Here is a 19,103-nt window from a genome sequence, read left to right on the forward strand (position 1 = left end):
TACAAACAATAAATACTGGAGAGGGTGTGGAGAAAAGGGAATGCTCTTGCACTGTTAGTGGGAATGCAAATTGATACAGCCACCATGGAAGACAGTATTGAGATTCCTTAAAAACTAGGAATAAAACCACCATATAAGTGAGCAATCCCACTCCTAAGCATATACCCTGAGAAAACCAAAAGAGAAAAAGACACATATATCCCATTATTCATTGCAGCGCTATTTATAATAGCTAGATCATGGAAGCAACCTAGATGTCCATCGACAGACGAATGGATAATGTTGTGGTACATATATACAATGGAATATTACTCAGCCAAAAAAAGTCAATCAGTTCTAAGGAGGTGGATGAACCTAGAGCAATTATACAGGGTGAAGTAAGTCAGAAAGAGAAAGATAAATATCGTACATGAATGCATGCATAAATATGGAATCTAGAAAGATGGTACCAAAGAATTTATTTGGAGGGCAGCAATGAAGAAACAGATATAAAGAACAGACTTACGGACACAGGGAGAGGGGAGGAGACGGTGAGATGTATGGAGAGAGTCACATGGAAACTTACATTACTGTATGTAAAACATAGTCAATGGGAATTTGCTGTATGTCTTAGGGAACTCAAATGCGCTCTATATCAACCTAGAGGGGTGGGATGGGAAAAGAAATGGGAGGGACGTTCAAGAGGGAGTGGAAATATGTATACCTATGGGTGATTTACACTGAGGTTTGATAGGAAACAACAAAGTTCTGTAAAGCAATTATCCTTCCATTAAAAAATAAAAATTAACTTCTTTAAGTCACAATGTAAGTAATATAGCTTGTTGCACAGAAAATTAAAGAAGTATGAATTTCCTATATATGTTTTTTTAAGAATTATTATCAATAAAACTTCAGGTTCCGGTCATGGTCTATCCATATAACTCTCATTAAATTTAAATCAACTGTCAAGTGAAAAATATTAGCAAGCAATATAACCTCCAAGATGGGATGCACAACTTACTTCAACTTGAAAAAGTTCTCCAGCCCCCTCACAGTCATTGGATGTGATTACTGGAGTATGAATATGCACAAAGCCACTGTCCTGGAAGAAAAAGAGAAACCACTTGTCTCAGTACATCTGTCTGTGAAACAGTTCCAAGAATATACACCTTTTTATATGATTAAAATAGCACTAAGAGAATGTCACATCAAATTTTTCAATCACTCAAATAAAACTACTGAAATATCAAATGGAGTGTTTATTATGCACAAAAAATATTATTAATAAATCCGAACTAACTTAGACAATATCTAGTCCAACCTCCTCACTTCCAAGATAAGGAAACTGAGGCCCAGAGAAATTTAATGAGAGGCCAAAGTCACACAACTCGTCAGTGTTGGAGCTGCAACTGGAACCTGGGTGCTCAGGCTCTCTGGTGCCATTTCTTCTCTCATCTCCAACATACTGGTAGTGATTTAACACACACTCACTCACTCAGGCTAATGCACCATGATGTTGCCCACATTACTAAGGGAATACAAAGTGATCAATATTAAGTTCAATTATTTTGGGATAAGAAATTGTAACAACTCTAAAAAGGAGAAAAATTTGGCAACCAGGGACTGAAGAAACAAAGAGCAAAACAGGCAGAAATATTATTTAGGAAGTCTGCCACTAAACTGCTAGCACAGCGCACTGCACGTGGCGCAGGCAGTGTGCTTCCTCCGCCTCAAGGAAGACTCTGAGCAGCAAACCCTAAGGCACCCAACTGCGATTCTCCCACTCTGAAGTCTGAGACTACCTCCATTAGTGAACCACAAAAGCTGTTACTAGTAAAATTGAGATAACCCAGCAACTTCAAAGGTATACTTTCATTTTGACTATGGATGTAGGTAAAAGGTTACAATCAGCATAAATGTTGCAAGGTAGGGGTGGGGGCAGCTATAGTGAATTTATGTTGCAAAGGCAGAAGAACATGTGTTTAATAGACACATTTTGCTCTTGAAATCAATACAATAAATTCATATATATACATCTGTCTGTGTGCTCAGTCACTTCAGTCCTGTCCAACTCTTTGCGATCCCTTAGACTGCAGCCCTCCAGGCTCCTCTGTCCATGGAATTTTCCCAGCAAGAATACTGTAGTGGGGTACCACGCCCTCCTCCAGGGGATCTTCCTGACGCAGGGATCGAACCGGAGTCTCCTGCACTGCACAAAGATTCTTTATAGCCGAGCCACCAGGGAAACTCATATACACATCTAATCTCTGCTACATTCTACCGGTCATGGGTGAAATGTAAAATATGTCAGTGCACTACCAAGGGCCTCCCATATTTGCCCCTTCCTTCCTAATAAGACTGAATTCAAGTATTCTGGCTAGGATACAAAGCATCCAGCCAAGTACTTGCCTTATGAGGTAGAATGATTACATTTTCAAGCTATAAATTAGGAGTCTTAGGAAGTATTCAAATATGTACTTAATCTGCGAACAACATTCGGAGAAGTGCTGCAGAGAGCACGTTATAGAGAACAAATGAAACAGAATCAATAACATGACTGCATTAAACTTTTACCTCCCAGGAGCCAAGAATTATGGACATGAATCATTTATTCCACATGAATGCAGGCAACTATGAGCATGAGTGCAGTAAACAAAGAAAGGAAGTGAAAAATCCAAAGGAAATGAGGGTGGCGAGAGGGAGGGGAAAGGGAGGAGAAAATTTAACGGCTGAATGTAATTGCCAGAGTTAGAACTGGTCAACTGCTACGAGAAACAATGCTGTAAATCTTATGGAAATAACTGGATGGGATTTTAAAAAATAAAAATTACTCAAATAATGCTAAACCTCCCAAAAGGCGTCACCAGCTTTTTAAGTCTAAACAGTGCTAGCAAGGCCTATCATATCTAAGACTATAACATTACCACCAAAAGTTATAAAGAAGAAGGTACAAAGGAATAACAAAGGTGAGAACAAAGTCCAAAAATGAGAAAGTGAACAGCGAAGCAGGAAAATAGCAAGAGTACCATCAGTGGCTGCCTCCAACGGGGTTCCGGTGTCAAGTACTTATCCCATCCCATAGCAAAGGGGTTCCTAACGAGAGATACAAATGCCAGAGAAGGGGGCAAAAATAGTGGCCCAATTATTCAGATCTCACCCACCACCTCTAAATATCTAAGTATTTGGACAGATACATATTTCTACAACCAGATATGATAAACAATGAGTACTTGAAAGTTAAAAATTCGTGTACTAAGGCCCATATGTATTACCCAAAGACTCATGGACTGTTTTTAACACACACAAAACAAGTATCGTTATTTAATCAGACTCAACAGAAAAGAAACAGGATAGCAATTGCTGGCCGCAGGCGCACCACTGGGGACAAACAGTGACAGCAGGAGGAGACCAACCAACAAAACGAAACCCAAAAACACTCCCCATAACAAGCAGTCACAGGAACTCAAAAACACAGCAGTCTAGGGTCATTTAACCCAGGGTCAAAGAACGCTCCCCACTGTGACAGGCTTTGAAGGCACTGCCATGCTGAGAAGGAAACAATCTGATACTCAGAGGAAGAAACTCAACTCACCAAGAAAGGGCAAACACATATTAACATCTTTTCAGGAGCCTCAAGTAACAAACACAGAAACAGCACCCAATACAGAATAATATATAACTCTAATTTAGTATGTCCTATAACACTCATACACAAGTGGGAAGCATCTTAAAAGGGGAATATCAGGATTATGTTTTCTAGGGCCTTACAATTAAAAAGTGAATTTTAAGATTCAAAAGTGCCTATCTTTACAAACATGTCCAACACTGCAAAAATTCATTATTTTTAACCACCTAAAAGATCCCTGGGTTGGGAAGATTCCCTGGAGGAGGGCATGGCAACCCACTCCAGTATTCTTGCCTCGAGAATCCCATGGACAGAGGAGCCCAGCAACCTACAGTCCATGGGGTCACAAAGATCAGACACAACTGAGCGACTAAGCACAGCACAAAATGTTTTTTAAACTTTACTTTGCTGATTCTTTGATTTCAGAGTTTTCTAGTTTATTCTCTCATGTAAAAATCGTTTATCTGTAAAAACTTCAGATAATAAACAACTGTGTTAAAAAAAAAAAGTGAAATGCATGAATTAGGAAAAGCCCACTTGTTAATGGCCTGCCAATACCACCACCTAGTGGCCAGAAATCCATAAAACTTTCAGAATTGAAGCAAGTCCACTGACTAATAGCTGAAGACAAATGGGGGAAAATACTTTTACATCTGAACAAATTTTCTGTTTGTATAGTTCAAGCACTACTGAAAAGCCACATGGAAGCTGTGTGAGAAAGCTTATGACAGCATATGAAAATGCACCCCTTTAAACCATAATGGGATGACATTGTATAATGTGATTTATTTTCCTTTGTTTATTCTTATGCTTTAAAGCCATGCTGTTCTTTAGCTGTCACACCAGAAATTATCTCTTAAGGAGCTCTGCAAAGAGCGAGAATTTTCTTGTGTTCTATGGCAGGGCTGCACCTGCATGAAGTTGGATGCTGTCCAAGGGAAGGGTGTGCTGTCAGACAATGTTCCCAAAAGAGCTGGATCTGGAGAAGTGGCTTAGGAAGAGTTCCAAACCACATGGAATGATACTGAATTCTGTCTGTCGGCTCCCTCTTGCCTTTGGAGCCCTTCCATCTACCACATGGGAGGAGGGTCTCACCAACTGACCAACTACATTCCACTGTGGCTTTCTTGGGTTGGGGATAAATGGCTGAAAAGCAAAGCTAAATGAGACAAATGTCTTTAGTCATTAGATCAACCTACTTGATCATCAATAATCCTTTAAAATTAGCGCTTACTGTATATATAATCTCTGTGACCAAGATGGAGAAGCAGGAACTAGATTTACCCTCCTGTCTGAAACAATCAAAAGACAAAACAAAAGAATCCACGAGCAAACCACATGGAACGACAGTTTTCAAGACACTGGATATCAGACAATAAAGGAGAGTGAACCCTGAGAGACAGGAAATAAACATAATGAACCCCACCAGCAGCCCAGCTTATTGCTTTAAGATTTCCCAGATGACAACAGGAAGCAGGAATAAATAAAGCAGAGCTCAGCAGATTCCCTGAGTTGAAGAGACAGAGCTGAGAGTCTGAGGCCAAAATGGCAGGAATCGACAGGACTGAGTTCCAGAGAGCAGAGAGGTATGCAACAACTCCAGAGAAGCACAGAGAGTCACCCTGGAGTATGGATCAGTACTGATCAAGTGGAGGAATGATCAGCTCAGGCATGTGAAGAGACCATCCAAGGCCAGGGAAAGAACCATCCAAAATGATTAGAGGAAACAGTGCCAATTCCCACAGCCAGGTTAGAAGATCTCAGGAAGGCTTTGCCTCAGTAGTGGGGAATAACAGACCTAGACTGAGCACTGCTTCGGATTTACCTGAAAGTCAAAGTGTCAAGTCACTCAGTCGTGTCCAACTCTGTGACTCCATGGACTGCAGCCGGCCAGGCTCCACCGTCCATGGAATTCTCCAGGTAAAAATACTGGAGTAGGTTGCCATTTCTTCTCCAGGGGATCCTCCTGACCCAGGAGTGAAACCTGGGTCTCCTGCATTGCAGGCAGATTCTCTACCATCTGAGCCACCAGGGAAGCCCAGAAAAAAGGTTTCCCTGACTGGGAATTGACCCTGGGCTGCAGCAGTGAGAGTGCCGAATCCTAACCACTAGACTACCAGGGAGCATACAAATCATAAAAGCAAGATCCTGCCAGTAACTTAACTACATACCAGAACAAAACATAAAAAGCTTTATAAATATCCAGCACCCAGCAAGATAAAATTCACAAGGTCTGGCAACTAATCAAAGATTAGCAGGTATAAGAAGAAGCAGGAAAACATAATCTCTAATGAAGAGACTAATCAATTAAAACTGACTCATAACTGACTGACATGTTAGTACACAAAATGGTAACGAAACAGCTATGAAAACTATACATAGTTTCAACTAAAACTTCTGATTATGTTCAAAAAAGTTAGTAGAGATATGGAAGACCTAAAAAAAAAAGGCCCCGATTTCTCCAAAGAAGACATACAGATGGCTAACAAACACATGAAAAGATGCTCAACATCGCTCATTATCAGAGAAATGCAAATCAAAACCACAATCAGATATCATCTCTACCAGTCAGAGTGGCCATTATCAAAAAGTCTACAAACAATAAATGCTGGAAAGCGTATGGAGGAAAGGGAACGCTCTTGCACTGTTGGTGGCAATGTAAACTGATACAGCCATTATGGAAGATGGTATTGAGATTCCTTAAAAACTAGGAAAAAACCACCATATGACCCAGCAATCCCACTCCTAGGCATATACCTGGAGGAAACCAAAACTGAAAAAGATACATGTATCCCATTGTTCATTGTAGCACTATTTACAATAGCTAGAATATGGAAGCAACCTAGATGTCCATTGACAGATGAATAGATAAAGAAGTTGTGGTACATATACACAATGGAATATTACTCAGCCAAAAAAAGTGAATCAGTTCTAATGAGGTGGATGAACCTAGAGCCTATTACACAGAACGAAGTCAGTCTGAAAGAGAAAGATAAATATCATATTCTAACACATATATAAGGAATCTAGAAACATGTTATGGAAGAATTTATTTACAGGGAAGCAATGGAGAAACGGACATAGAAAATAGACTTATGGAGACATGGGGAGAGGGGAGGAGAGGGTGAGATGTGTGGAAAGAGTAACATGTAAACTTACATTACCATATGTAAAATGGAGAGCCAACGGGAATTTGCTATATGGCTCAGGAAATTCAAACAGGTCTCTGTATCAACCTAGAGGGGTGGGATGGGGAGGGAGGTTCAAAAAGGAGGGGATATATGTATACCTATGGCTTATTCATGTTGAGGTTTGAAACAACATGAGAAAACAACAATATTCTGTAAAGCAATTATCCTTCAATTAAAAAATAAATTAAAAAAAATAAAATTAAATTAATGATCTGAAAAAAAAAAAAAAAAAAGGCCCAAATCAACCACTTACGAAACCTATAATGTATGGGGTGAAAAATGCACTGAATATGAACAACAACAAAACAGGCATTGCAGAAGAAAAGATCAGAAAGCAAAAAAGACACAGCAAAAGAAACACACTGGGGGAAAAGAAGATTTAAAAAAAAAAAGAACATGAGTGAGCTATGGGAATATCATCAAGTGGCCAAATATATGCGGGTAACTGAAGTTCCCCAAAGGAGAGAGGTAACATAAAAAATATTTGATGAAAAATGACTGAAAACCTAGTGAAAACTGAAATACATAGATAAGAAATTCAATGAACTCCAGACACAAGAAGCATTAAAAAGCTATGCCAAGGCACACGTTAATCAAATTGCTCAAAGTTAGTGATAAATAGAAAATTTAGTATCAGTCAAAGAAAAAAGCATCACATAATAAAGCATGCCTGGAATAAACAACCAGAAGACTTTTCAGGATACTACTCCAGTGTTACAATTATTCAACTTCTTCACCAGAATGAACACTGAGAAGCAAAGCTCCTTACCTTAAAGAAAGAATGGATAGCAGCTGTGGCTTCACTGCGAACCCTCAGTACAGAACCCAGAACATTAGTCCTACACCTGAGGTGAGGATATTGTCTCAGATATTCTAGAGGATGCCTCTCTTTATATTTAAAAGGGAAAGCCTGAAACAACAAGAAAAACAAGTGAGAAGCTAACAAAGATACTGCTTTATAAAATCAGTTTACAGGGCATTTGTTAAATAGCAGTGTTTTAGTATAAAACTAAGATGCTTTCCTTCTCATTTTCTTAACATAATTGAATATGGTCCATATGAATTCTAACACATTAGTACAACAGTGAGTGAAATCAGAGATATGGGTTTGAATCCAGCTCAACTTCGTACTAGCTTTGGGGTTTTGGGCAAAATTACTTATTATCAGACAGGCTAATATGTTACTTACCAAATTTCTACCCATTAGCTATCAACCACTATTTACAAACAGAGATTAGGATATAATCATGCAAAACACTCCAGGAGAAGGAAATGGCAACCCACTCGAGTATTCTAGCCTGGAAAATTCCACAGACAAAGGAGGCTGGAGGGCTACAGTCCACGGGGTCGTGAAGAGTTGGCCACAACTGAGCAAATGCAAAATACTCCACTGTTGGGCACACAGTTTAGAATATTGTAGATATTAAAGATTACATTTTCTACAGCAGTATACACACAGCTGGTGTTCAATTCTAAAATCATCATAGTATCTTGAAAGTCCACAAACACTCATAATCTATTAGCACTACTTATCACCATTTCTCAACATGTGCTACTGTTTCAGAACATGGGGGATGGTCAACAGCTGTCATCTAGGGGAGTATATATTCATAAAAATTGTAAAGGAAATTTTGACACTACCTAGAAGAGCTTTCCTAAAAACTGTATGACCAAAACCAAAGTTTCAATAAGAAAGCTAACAGAGAAGTGAAGTAAAAGAGCTCCTGTTGTTCAGTTGCTCAGTCGTGCCCAACTCTTTGCAACCCCATGGACTGCAGCACGCCAGGCTTCCCTGTCCTTCACTATCTCCCAGAGTTTGCTCAAAATCATGTCCATGGTCAGTGATGCCATCCAACCATCTCATCCTCTGTCACCCTCTTCTCCTGTCCTCTATCTTCCCCAGCATCAGGGTCTTTTCCAATAAGTCAGCTCTTCACATCAGGTGGCCAAAGTACTGGAGTTTTGGCATCAGTCCTTTCAATGAATATTCAGGACTGATTTCTTTTAGGATTGACTGGTTTGATTTCCTCGCTGTCCAAGGGACTCTCAAGAGTCTTCGCTCACCATAGTTCAAAAGCATCAGTTCTTCAGCACTCAGTCTTCTTTATGGTCCAACTCTCACATCCCTACATGACTACTGGAAAAACCATAGTTTTTCTTTGCACCTTTGTCGGCAAAGTGGTATCTCTGCTTTTTAATACACTGTCTAGGTTTGTCATAGCTTTCCTTCCAAGGAGTAAGCGTCTTTTAATTTCATGGCTGCAGTCACCATCTGTAGTGATTTTGCAGCCCAAGAAAATAAAGTCTCTCACTGTTTCCATTGTTTCCTCATCTATTTGGCATGGAGTGATGGGACCAGATACCATGGTCTTCGTTTTTTGAAAGCTGAGTTTAACCCAGCTTTTTCACTCTCTTCTTCCACCTTCATTCAAGAGGCTCCTTAGTTGTTCTTCGCTTTCTGCCATAAGGGTGGTGTCATCTGCATATCTGAGGTTATTGATATTTCTCCCAGCAGTCTTGATTCCAGCAAGTGATTCATCCAGCCTGGTATTTCTCATGATGTATTCTGCATATAGGTTAAATAAGCAGGGAGACAATATTCAGCCTTGATGTATTCCTTTCCCAGTTTGGAACCAGTCTGTTATTCCATAGCCAGTTCTAACTGTTGCTTCTTGACCTGTATACAGCTTTCAGGAGGCACATAAGGTGGTCTGGGATTCCCATCTCTTGAAGAATTCTCCAGTCTGTTGTGATCCACACAGTCAAAGGCTTTAGTGTAGTCAATGAAGCAGATGTTTTCTGGAATTTCCTTGCTTTTTCTATGATCCAACAGATGTTACCAATTTGATCTCTGGTTCCTCTGCTTTTTCTAAATCCAGGTTGTACATCTGGAAGTTCCCAGTTCACATACTATTTAAGCCTCGTTTGAAGGATTTTGAACAGTACCTTGCTAGCATGTGAAATGAGTGCAAATTGTGGGGTAGTTTGAACATTTTTTGGTATTGCCCTTCTTTGGGATTGAAATGAAACTGACCTTTTCCAGTTCTGTGCGCACTGCTGGGTTTTCCGAATTTGCTGCCAGATTGAGTATAGCACTTTAACAACATCATCTTTTAGGATGTGAAAATCTTAGCTGGAATTCTATCACCTCCACTAGCTCTGCTTGTAGTAATGATTCTTAAGGCCCACTTGACTTCACACTCCAGTAATCAGATCAGATCAGATCAGTCGCTCAGTCGTGTCCGACTCTTTGCGACCCCATGAATCGCAGCACGCCAGGCCTCCCTGTCCAACACCAACTCCCGGAGTTCACTCAGACTCACGTCCATCGAGTCAGTGATGCCATCCAGCCATCTCATTGTCTGTCGTCCCCTTCTCCTCCTGCCCCCAATCCCTCCCAGCATCAGAGTCTTTTCCAATGAGTCAACTTTGTGCATGAGGTGGCCAAAGTACTGGAGTTTCAGCTTTAGCATCATTCCTTCCAAAGAAATCCCACTCCAGTAATGGTAACCTATTTTAGAATTATCTATTCCTTTTAGGCCTGTGCAAACACTAGTGACGTATAGAAATAGGTCCCATACCTACGAAAGTGACAATATGATCAAATTAACAAGAATCTGGGGACTGCTAGCAGGCTCAGAGTTCCCTAACATGTGAATACTTACAAATGACACTGAAATGAGGGGGAAGAATACGGGAAGGCATCAATATTCACCAAGGAAAAACAATTTACAAAGAGTAAAACACAGGGCAAATTTTTAATAATGAAACCTTTCTAAAAAGCAAAAATAGTAATGGTTACCATTTTCATTCTTCTGAGTTCCAAATTATTTTCACAGTCTATTTTTCAGACACCTTCATATCTGATTCTTAATTTTAAATGTCAATTAGAACTTCTTAGAATATTGTTCAGAAAGCCATTTTTAAAAATTGCCTATTTTCTTTCTTTCTTCCTTGTTTTTAATTTCTTCCCGTTATCCAAAAGAACTAAAAATGAGCTAAAATAATGCTCTTTCCCTGTATTTCCTCACTTTTTATTCATTAAATATTTGAAGATGAGTACAGATAAACCACAGGGGAGTCAAATGGCTAGGGCATAAACTTCAGCTGTGCCACAACATGACCTAATGCAAGTTATTGTGCCTGGTTGGGCCTCATTTCCTCCAATTAGAAAATGGATTGATAATCTATGAAATTATCCCCTGTGACCTCTTTGTTGCTGTTCAGTTGTTAAGTCATGTCCGACTCTTTGTGACCCCATGAACTGCAGCAGCCAGGCTTCCCTGTCCATCACCATCTCCCAGAGTTTGCTCAAACTTATGTCCATTGAGTCAGTGATGCCATCCAACCATCTCATCCTCTGTTGCCCTCTGCTTCTCCTGCCTTCAATCTTTCCCAGCATCAGGGTCTTTTCCAATGAGTTTGCTCTTTGCATCAGGTGGCCAAAATATTAGAGCTTTACCATCAGTCCTTCCAATAAATATATGGGGTTGATTTCCTTTGGGATTGACTGGTTTCATTTCCTTACTGTCCAAGGGATTCTCAAGAGTTTATAACCTCTTTATCAATCTATAAATAAAAAGCTACCACCACTCCAGTATTCTTGCCTGGAAAATCCAATGGACAGAGGAGTCTGGCGGGCTCCAGTTCATGGAGTCACAAAGAATCAGATGCAACTGAGCTAACACACACACTAACAAGAGAGTGTTCCAAAAACAAAAGTAAACATGTCTTAATGTAACATTTGTCTTTGTTCCACCCAAACATGACCACACTCTAGCACTGTCCAGTAGAATTTCCTGTGATAAATAGAAATGTTCTGTATCTGTGCAATGCAGGACAGAAGCCATTAGGTGCATGTGACTACTGAGCACTTGAAATGTGGCTAATGCCACTAAGGAAGGGAATTTTTTATTTAATTTTGAATCATTTAATATTAAATAGCCACAGGTAGCTAGTGGCTACTGCGCTGGATGATACAGTTCTAGATAACGGAAAAGTCATTTCAAGGCAGAGCATTCCTAAGAACTCAGTTTGCCCTGGTATGTCTTTGTCATTGTAGCTGACTAGGCATGCTTGTAAAAGTGGCAAATTTCAACAGTGAAAGGCACCACAGAGATGCACGGAGTAGTATCACTTAGCTCCTACTCCTAAGACTCAACCATTTATATGAGTACTTTCTGCTACTCTTTCTACATTCCTCAGTCTATAGTCTGTTTCAATTATCTAGGAAGTCACGATTAAAATGATCCAAGTGCCATCTTCCTAACATTACACATAAAACACTGCTAGTTTTAACTAAGCCATTTTAAAAACAGCCTCCGTAAAAGTGTTATAAAACATACCTTGGCATCACAACTGCCAACAACTTCAATTTTTTCTGCCTTCAGTTCCACATTTTGCTTTTTGGATGGACTTTTTACCAACTGCCCTTGAACTTCCACAGAACTCCCAAAAGCCAGTTCTCTATAGTAATGAAAAACCAACATAAACAAGATCTTACAAGTAGCCCTCATATTAATACAAATCTTGCTATCAAAACACTAAAGTATTTAATGATAGAAGTTTACCCTTAATTGGGTTAAGAACTGCATGTAGTTAAGAAAGAAGCAAAGGATAGGTAGGGGATATTGTCATATGAAAATGTTAGACAAGAAAATAATCTTGATTCTATGCATTTGGACTTGAGCATCAATGCTATGAAAAGCAGATCTGTTTAGAAAGATCACTGAGGGGCAATATGAACACCTAGATGATGGAAATGAGCAACAGAGGAGATGAAAAAACAAACCAAAAAACCCCAAAGTATTCTTAAAACAAAACAAAAATCTCACCTACTGTCAAAGCTTGAATCTGCTACAACCTGGAGGCTTTCCAAAGATGACCCATCATTTACGTGCAGGAACAGGACTTCCTTCTGGGAGCGGATTGAACGAATCCATCCCTGATGAGAAATATTTCTAAACTTGAGTTTAAAACACAAACATTTTATATTTTCATTACATATACACACAGAAGACTAAATGAAAAACAAAAAAATCCTCATAATCCTGCCTGAACAAATCAACTGCTTTTATAATAGCTCATCTACATGCATATATAATTTTATATGGTCCTTATCACAGTGAAATATAGCTTTGGCATTCCACTGTTGTTTCATTAATAAAGCTCATCATTTTGAATAGATGCCCCAAATACCATTAGGTTCATGAGCCTAATTCACATAACCAATCCCCCAATATTCCAGGTTTTCTTCCTGCCCCTAACCCCTCCCCTACGCAACAGGGCACATATCTTGGTTCCCTTCTCCTTTTGTATCAAATTCCCAGAGAGATTACGTATGGACTAGAAAGGTCTTTGTGGGATTTTGGTTTTTTCCCCCAAAGTATCACACGAAAGAGTTCTCAAGAAACTTAGTAAGAACACATACTAAATAAAACATAAACTTTCAAAGACACTCTGAATTTAAATGATAGGTATGTATGAGGGCTTCCCTGGTGGTTCAGTGGTAAAGAATCCGCCCGCCAATGCAGGAGATGTGGGTTCGATCTCTGTGTGGGGAAGATCTCCTGGAGAAGGAAATGGCAATCCGCTCCAGTATTCTTGCCTGGAGAATCCCATGGACAGAGGAGCTTGGTGGGTACTGTCCATGGGGTCACAAGAGTCAGACACAACTTAGACACTAAACAACACAACAAGAATGCAGAAGTACAAATGAGATGTCTTCAAGTAGACCAGTAACAGTAAAAACAGCTCTCTGATGACAATCAACTTACATTTAACTAGCATAGAAGTTGAGAATATTCTAACAGTCTTTCAACAATTATGAAACAACTGATGGTGTCTGATTAACCATTTAAACACTGGAAAACCACGATTGGCTATTAAACTTGGGGAAAGTGGTATGATCCTACTTAGAAAAACTGTATTCACCCTGGCTTTCTTTGTATCCTCAGCACACCCTTTAGACACTGTTATTCAAGCCCTTCTATTACTTATTTGCATGTCCATATTTTGGGGATTTAGGAACGACGTTTGTAGTTGCCTTGAAGGCTGTTGTCAGGGACACAGTAGATAACCCACAAGTATTTTTCAGTGGAAGAATATCTATCATATACTGAACACCTTCTATGTGACAGGCATTTTACTACCTTCTTCATATACTGTCTCAATCTACTCCTCACAACAGCTCTATGGATTTTCATGAGTCACATCTTACAATTGAAGAATTGAGGCTCAGAGAAGCTAAATAACTTGCATAAGGTCACACTGCCAGTAAAGGATAAAGACTGAATTTGAACTCAAGTCTACCAGGAAGCCCTTGATCTTTCTCCAGGGCTAGACCAAATAAAAGGTAAATTACCTCAGTCTCATGCACAAGGCCCTTCATAACTTGGAGCAAGGCCAATCAACAGTAATTTCCAAAGCACCACAGTCTTGCTTTTTACTTGTTAGTAAAAGTTAACATTTATGAAACACTGTTTAATGTGCTTCTGTTCTACTTCACTCTGTGAAATAAGGAATACCATTATCTCCATTCTTATAAGAGGAAATTGAGGTTAAGAGCACATAAGCGACATGCACATCATTAACAAGCTACCAAGTGGAGAGATTTAAATGCAGGCAGCTTAACCACAGCTCTGTCAAACTGCTATACTCCATTTTGCTCTTTAAAAATATTTATCTACTTAATCCTCACAAGAACTTAATGAAGTGAATATTATGTTCAGTTCAGTTCAGTCACTCAGTGGTGTCCGATTCTTTGTGACCCCATGAACCACAGCACTCCAGGCCTCCCTGTCCATCACCAACTCCTGGAGTCCACCCAAACCTATGTCCATTGTGTCGGTGATGCCATCCAACCCTCTCATCCTCTGTTGTCCCCTTCTCCTCCTGCCCTCAATCTTTCCCAGCATCAGGGTCTTTTCAAATGAGTCAGCTCTCTGCATCAGGTGGCCAAAGTATTGGAGTTTCAGCCTCAACAATCAGTCCCTCCAATGAACACCCAGGACTGATCTCCTTTAGGATGGACTGGTTGGATCTCCTTGAAGTCCAAGGGACTCTCAAGAGTCTTCTCCAACACCACAGTTCAGAAGCCTCAATTCTTCGGTGCTCAGCTTTCTTTATAATCTAACTCTCACATCCATACATGACTACTGGAAAAACCATAGCCTTGACTAGACGGACCTTTGTTGGCAAAGTAACATCTCTGCATCTTAATATGTTGTCTAGGTTGGTCATAACTTTCCTTCCAAGGAGTAAACGTCTTTTAATTTCAGGGCTGCAATCACCATCCACAGGGATTTTGGAGCCCAGAAAAATAAAGTCAGCCACTGTTTCCCCATCTATTTGCCATGAAGTGATGGGACTGGATGCCATGATCTTAGTTTTCTGAATGTTGAACTTCAAGCCAACTTTTTCACTCTCCTCTTTCACTTTCAGCAAGAGGCTCTTTAGTTCCTCTTCACTTTCTGCCATAAGGGTGGTGTCATCTGCATATCTGAGGTTACTGATATTTCTCCCAGCAATCTTGATTCCAGCTTGTGCTTCTTCCAGCCCAGCGTTTCTCATGATAAACTCTGCATATACATGAGAGGGTGACGATAAACATTATCATGTTAGGGATGAAGAAACCTATTCGAGAAGTTAGGATAACCTTGTTAAATACTCAAAGTTACCAAGTAGTAGAGCTGGAATTCAAATACAGTTCTTAGTTCAAAGGTCACATTTTTAATCAATGAATTCTTCTGAAATGCTCTTTCCACCCCATTCCCCTATTCTCTACCCAGGAACACATCCTTCAGCATTCAGCTGAAATGTCACCTCATGCAAGAAGTCTTCTTTGACCGCCTCACACTCTTAAGAACTTCCCTCTGTCTTCCCAAAGTTTTCTATAGAAATACAGCTAATACTTATCATACTGTTATAATTTCTTGTCTTAGCCATCAGCCCAGGGCTGTATATAATACAAAGTGAGCCACATATGTAATTTTACATGTTTTACTGGTCACATGAAAAGTAAAAAGAAATGACTAAAATTAAATTTAACAGTATATTTCATTGAATCCAAAATATATATCGACACGTAATCAATATAAAAAATACTGAGCTACTTTGCATTTTTTTTTTGCTCTTCAAAATTGGTATGTATTTTACAACTACATTACCACTCAATTCAGATGTTTCTAAATTAGACTGTTTTTGCCATTGTTCAGTCACTAAGTTGCGCCTGACTTTTCGCAACCACAAGGACTGTAGCCAGTCAGGCTCCTCTGTCCATGGGATTTCCCTGGCAAGAATACTGGTGTGGGCTGCCATTTCCTTCTCAACGGGATCTTCCCCCATCCACAGATCCAATCCTCCTCTCCTGTCTTAACACTAAGCCACCTGGGAAGTCCCCAAATTAGACTGTACAGCACTAAAACTGAAGCCTGCTCACCTAGGGAGTAGGTTCTGTTCTTCCTCCTCTCTAGACTACCACACAGAAGGTATCATTAATATATGTTGAATTAACAGATGAATGCAAGAAAATGTTTTGATTTGTATCATAGAAACCCATGAAAAATAAAGAAACACAAAGAGGAGGAAACTGGTCACACACCTAGAAATCAAGGATATGTGAGGACAACAAAAATAACTGTATGAGTGTTACAGCAACCTAGTAAGTCAAACCATCTTGCTTGGTCTGCTCCTCTAAGCAGGAATCTTCTGTGTGAAGCTCCTGCAAATATTATTAACAAGAGAAATGTTAGCAGCTAACATTTACTGAGATGGACTACTGTCCTAAATATTTTATAACTAATCTTTAGGACTATGAACTAAGGACTATTATTATCTCCATTCTTATAAGAGGAAACTGAGGTTTAGAGCACATAAGCGATATACCAATCATTAACAAGCGAATAAGTGGCAGAGATCTAAACCTAGGCAGTTTCACACCAGAGCTCTTTCAAACTGCTACACTCCATTTCTTTTCCTAATTTACTGCATGTGTGTGTGTGTGTGTGTGTGTCCATCCCCATGGACTGCATGCAGCCCACCAGGCTCCTCCGTCCATGGAATTCTCCAAGCATGTACACTCCTACACTCCATTTGTTCTAATTCGGTGTGTGTGTGTGTGTGTGTAGGGGCGGGGCGATGGACTGCAGCCCACCAGGCTCCTCTGTCCATGGGTTTCTCCAGGTATGAACACTGGGGTGAGTTGCCATTGCCTTCTCCACCTAATTTACTAAACATAAGTTATATGCGAAGCCCTGTGGTAGTTAAAAGTTGAATAAACGGTATGGTTTGGTTGACCAAACGTTTACTGCCAACCATGTATGAATACTAAGACGAGTAACAAGACAGTTCCTGCTCTCAAGGAGCTTTGTCATTGTGAACACACGGCATGAGGGACAAATGAAAAGGGATTCGTTCATTTTTCTCTGTGATTAACACCACCCTGCGCCATGAAAGCAAACTTCCAGCACTTTTCAGGCACTGAAACAGTTTTCCGAAAAGTAACGGTAACCAAGGAAAGGAGAAAAATGTGGACACACGCTCGCCTGTATTTTCTAACTCTCCCCGCCGGTCGTTCTGTCCACCGACAAGCTGAGAGGTGGGTGAGCAGGACAAGCTTAGAGGCGGATGCGCCACATCCGTCAACGAGGACAAACCCGCCCGCTGCCGACACACTAACCTGGACCTTAACGCGCTCCCCGTTCGCGCTCTGGACCCCCAGAGCGCCCCGCACGCTCACTCTGGCTGCAGGTCTCTGCCTCGGGCAAGGAGCCGAGGAGCAGGAGCGCAGGGCTCGGAGCAGGCACCGCGCCCCGAACATCGCGCGGCCGCCCCAGGCCCTCCTCGGGACCAGCCCTGAGGCCAGCGCGAGCGGGCTCTGCCGGGGGGGACCCTCTCTCCTCCCCTCTTCCGGGCCGCAGCCCTACACTCCAGCGCTCCAGAGCCCCACGCGGGCTTCCTTCCCCTTCACGGGCCCCCGTTCGGTCTCCACAGGACCTCTGCTTCCCGAAAGGGCGGAACGGAGACCGCTCATTCAGCGGCGAATGGCGAAGAGAAAGCGCTCCCTGTGGGCGCGTGGAACACCTGACAGACTCCCTCAGCTTCTAAACCCACGCTCCGAGCGCGGGCTGAAACACGCGCCGCGGTCGCCCGAACGTCACCACGCCAACGTTCACGTCATCACGTTACGAGGAGGTTCCGAGGGAGCATGCGTACTTACGACTCCGTTTAAAGAGGCGCTGGGGCGGAGGAAGGGGCGGGTCAGGAGCTGGGGTGGGCGGAGCTAAGACCCAAGGGTTGTAGAGATTAGCAAGGAGGTAGGTAACCACTCCTAGAGAAGGCAATGGCACCCCACTCCAGTACTCTTGCCTGGAAAATTCCATGGACGGAGGAGCCTGGTAGGCTGCAGTCCATGGGGTCGCTAAGAGTCAGATAGACTGAGCGACTTCACTTTCACTTTTCACTTTCATGCATTGGAGAAGGAAATGGCAACCCACTCCAGTGTTCTTGGCTGGAGAATCCCAGGGACTGGGGAGCCTGGTGGGCTGCCATCTATGGGGTCGCACAGAGTCGGACACGACTGAAGCGACTTAGCAGCAGCAGCAGCAGGTAACCTACCTAGGCTGACGTCTGACAGTCTTCGTTTCTAAAGATTCCAGGTGAGGAGCTTCCCTGGTGGTCTAGCAGTTAAGACTCCGTGCGCCCAACGCAGGAGGCTCAGGTTCACCCCGGCTCAGGAAATTAGATTCCGCATGCAGCAACTAACGATTCTGCACAGTCGCCAGTGGCCACTAAGACCCAGCGCAGCTAAATCCATAAATTAAATAAGTAATTTTAAAAAAAAGACGTTTTACTCAAACTAAGTGAAACACTGATTTCATTTTTAAAAAAATAAAGCTTCCAGCTGATGCTTAGGAACGCAAAGTGGAAGACAAGGAGTGACTGATGGAAAAAGAAAGTGGACCAGAAGACTTGAATTATTGAGAGGATTAGCATGACGATATCAGTAGCTGAGCACCCAAGAATTGATGCTTTTGAACTGTGGTGTTGGAGAAGACTCTTGAGAGTCCCTTGGACTGCAAGGAGATCCAACCAGTCCATTCTGAAGGAGATCAGCCCTGGAATTTCTTTGGAAGGAATGATGCTAAAGCTGAAACTCCAGTACTTTGGCCACCTCATGCGAAGAGGTGACTCATTGGAAAAGGCCCTGATGCTGGGAAAGATTGAGAGCAGGAGGAGAAGGGGACGACAGAGGATGAGATGGCTGGATGGCATCACTGACTCGATGGACATGAGTTTGAGTGAACTCT

The 19,103-nt window shown here is 41.4% G+C and overlaps 1 protein-coding gene across 5 annotated transcripts in view; it reads right to left on the reverse strand.

Moving 5' to 3' along the window:
• The window catches only part of NARS2 (asparaginyl-tRNA synthetase 2, mitochondrial), a 137,883-nt gene extending 119,928 nt beyond the window's left edge, over positions 1-17,955 (reverse strand). Inside the window, exons 1-6 of one of the 5 annotated variants that reach the window (XM_027531503.1) lie at positions 17,474-17,635; positions 16,397-16,516; positions 12,630-12,739; positions 12,141-12,261; positions 7,565-7,705; positions 1,001-1,081 (exon numbers count right to left, since the gene is read on the reverse strand). In XM_027531503.1, the coding sequence (XP_027387304.1) occupies positions 1,001-1,038 (38 nt within the window). In that variant the 5' untranslated portion in view covers positions 1,039-1,081; positions 7,565-7,705; positions 12,141-12,261; ... (1 more) ...; positions 16,397-16,516; positions 17,474-17,635. Of the gene's footprint in view, positions 1-1,000; positions 1,082-7,564; positions 7,706-12,140; positions 12,262-12,629; positions 12,761-14,158; positions 14,507-14,982; positions 15,018-16,396; positions 16,517-17,473 lie in introns of those variants that run through there. The other 4 variants (XM_027531499.1, XM_027531504.1, XM_027531502.1 and 1 more) reach the window with 4 other exon arrangements.
• Between the last annotated feature and the right edge of the window lie 1,148 nt (positions 17,956-19,103).

The sequence above is a fragment of the Bos indicus x Bos taurus genome, chromosome 29 (assembly GCF_003369695.1).
Source record: "Bos indicus x Bos taurus breed Angus x Brahman F1 hybrid chromosome 29, Bos_hybrid_MaternalHap_v2.0, whole genome shotgun sequence".
Classification (NCBI taxonomy): Eukaryota; Metazoa; Chordata; class Mammalia; order Artiodactyla; family Bovidae; genus Bos; species Bos indicus x Bos taurus.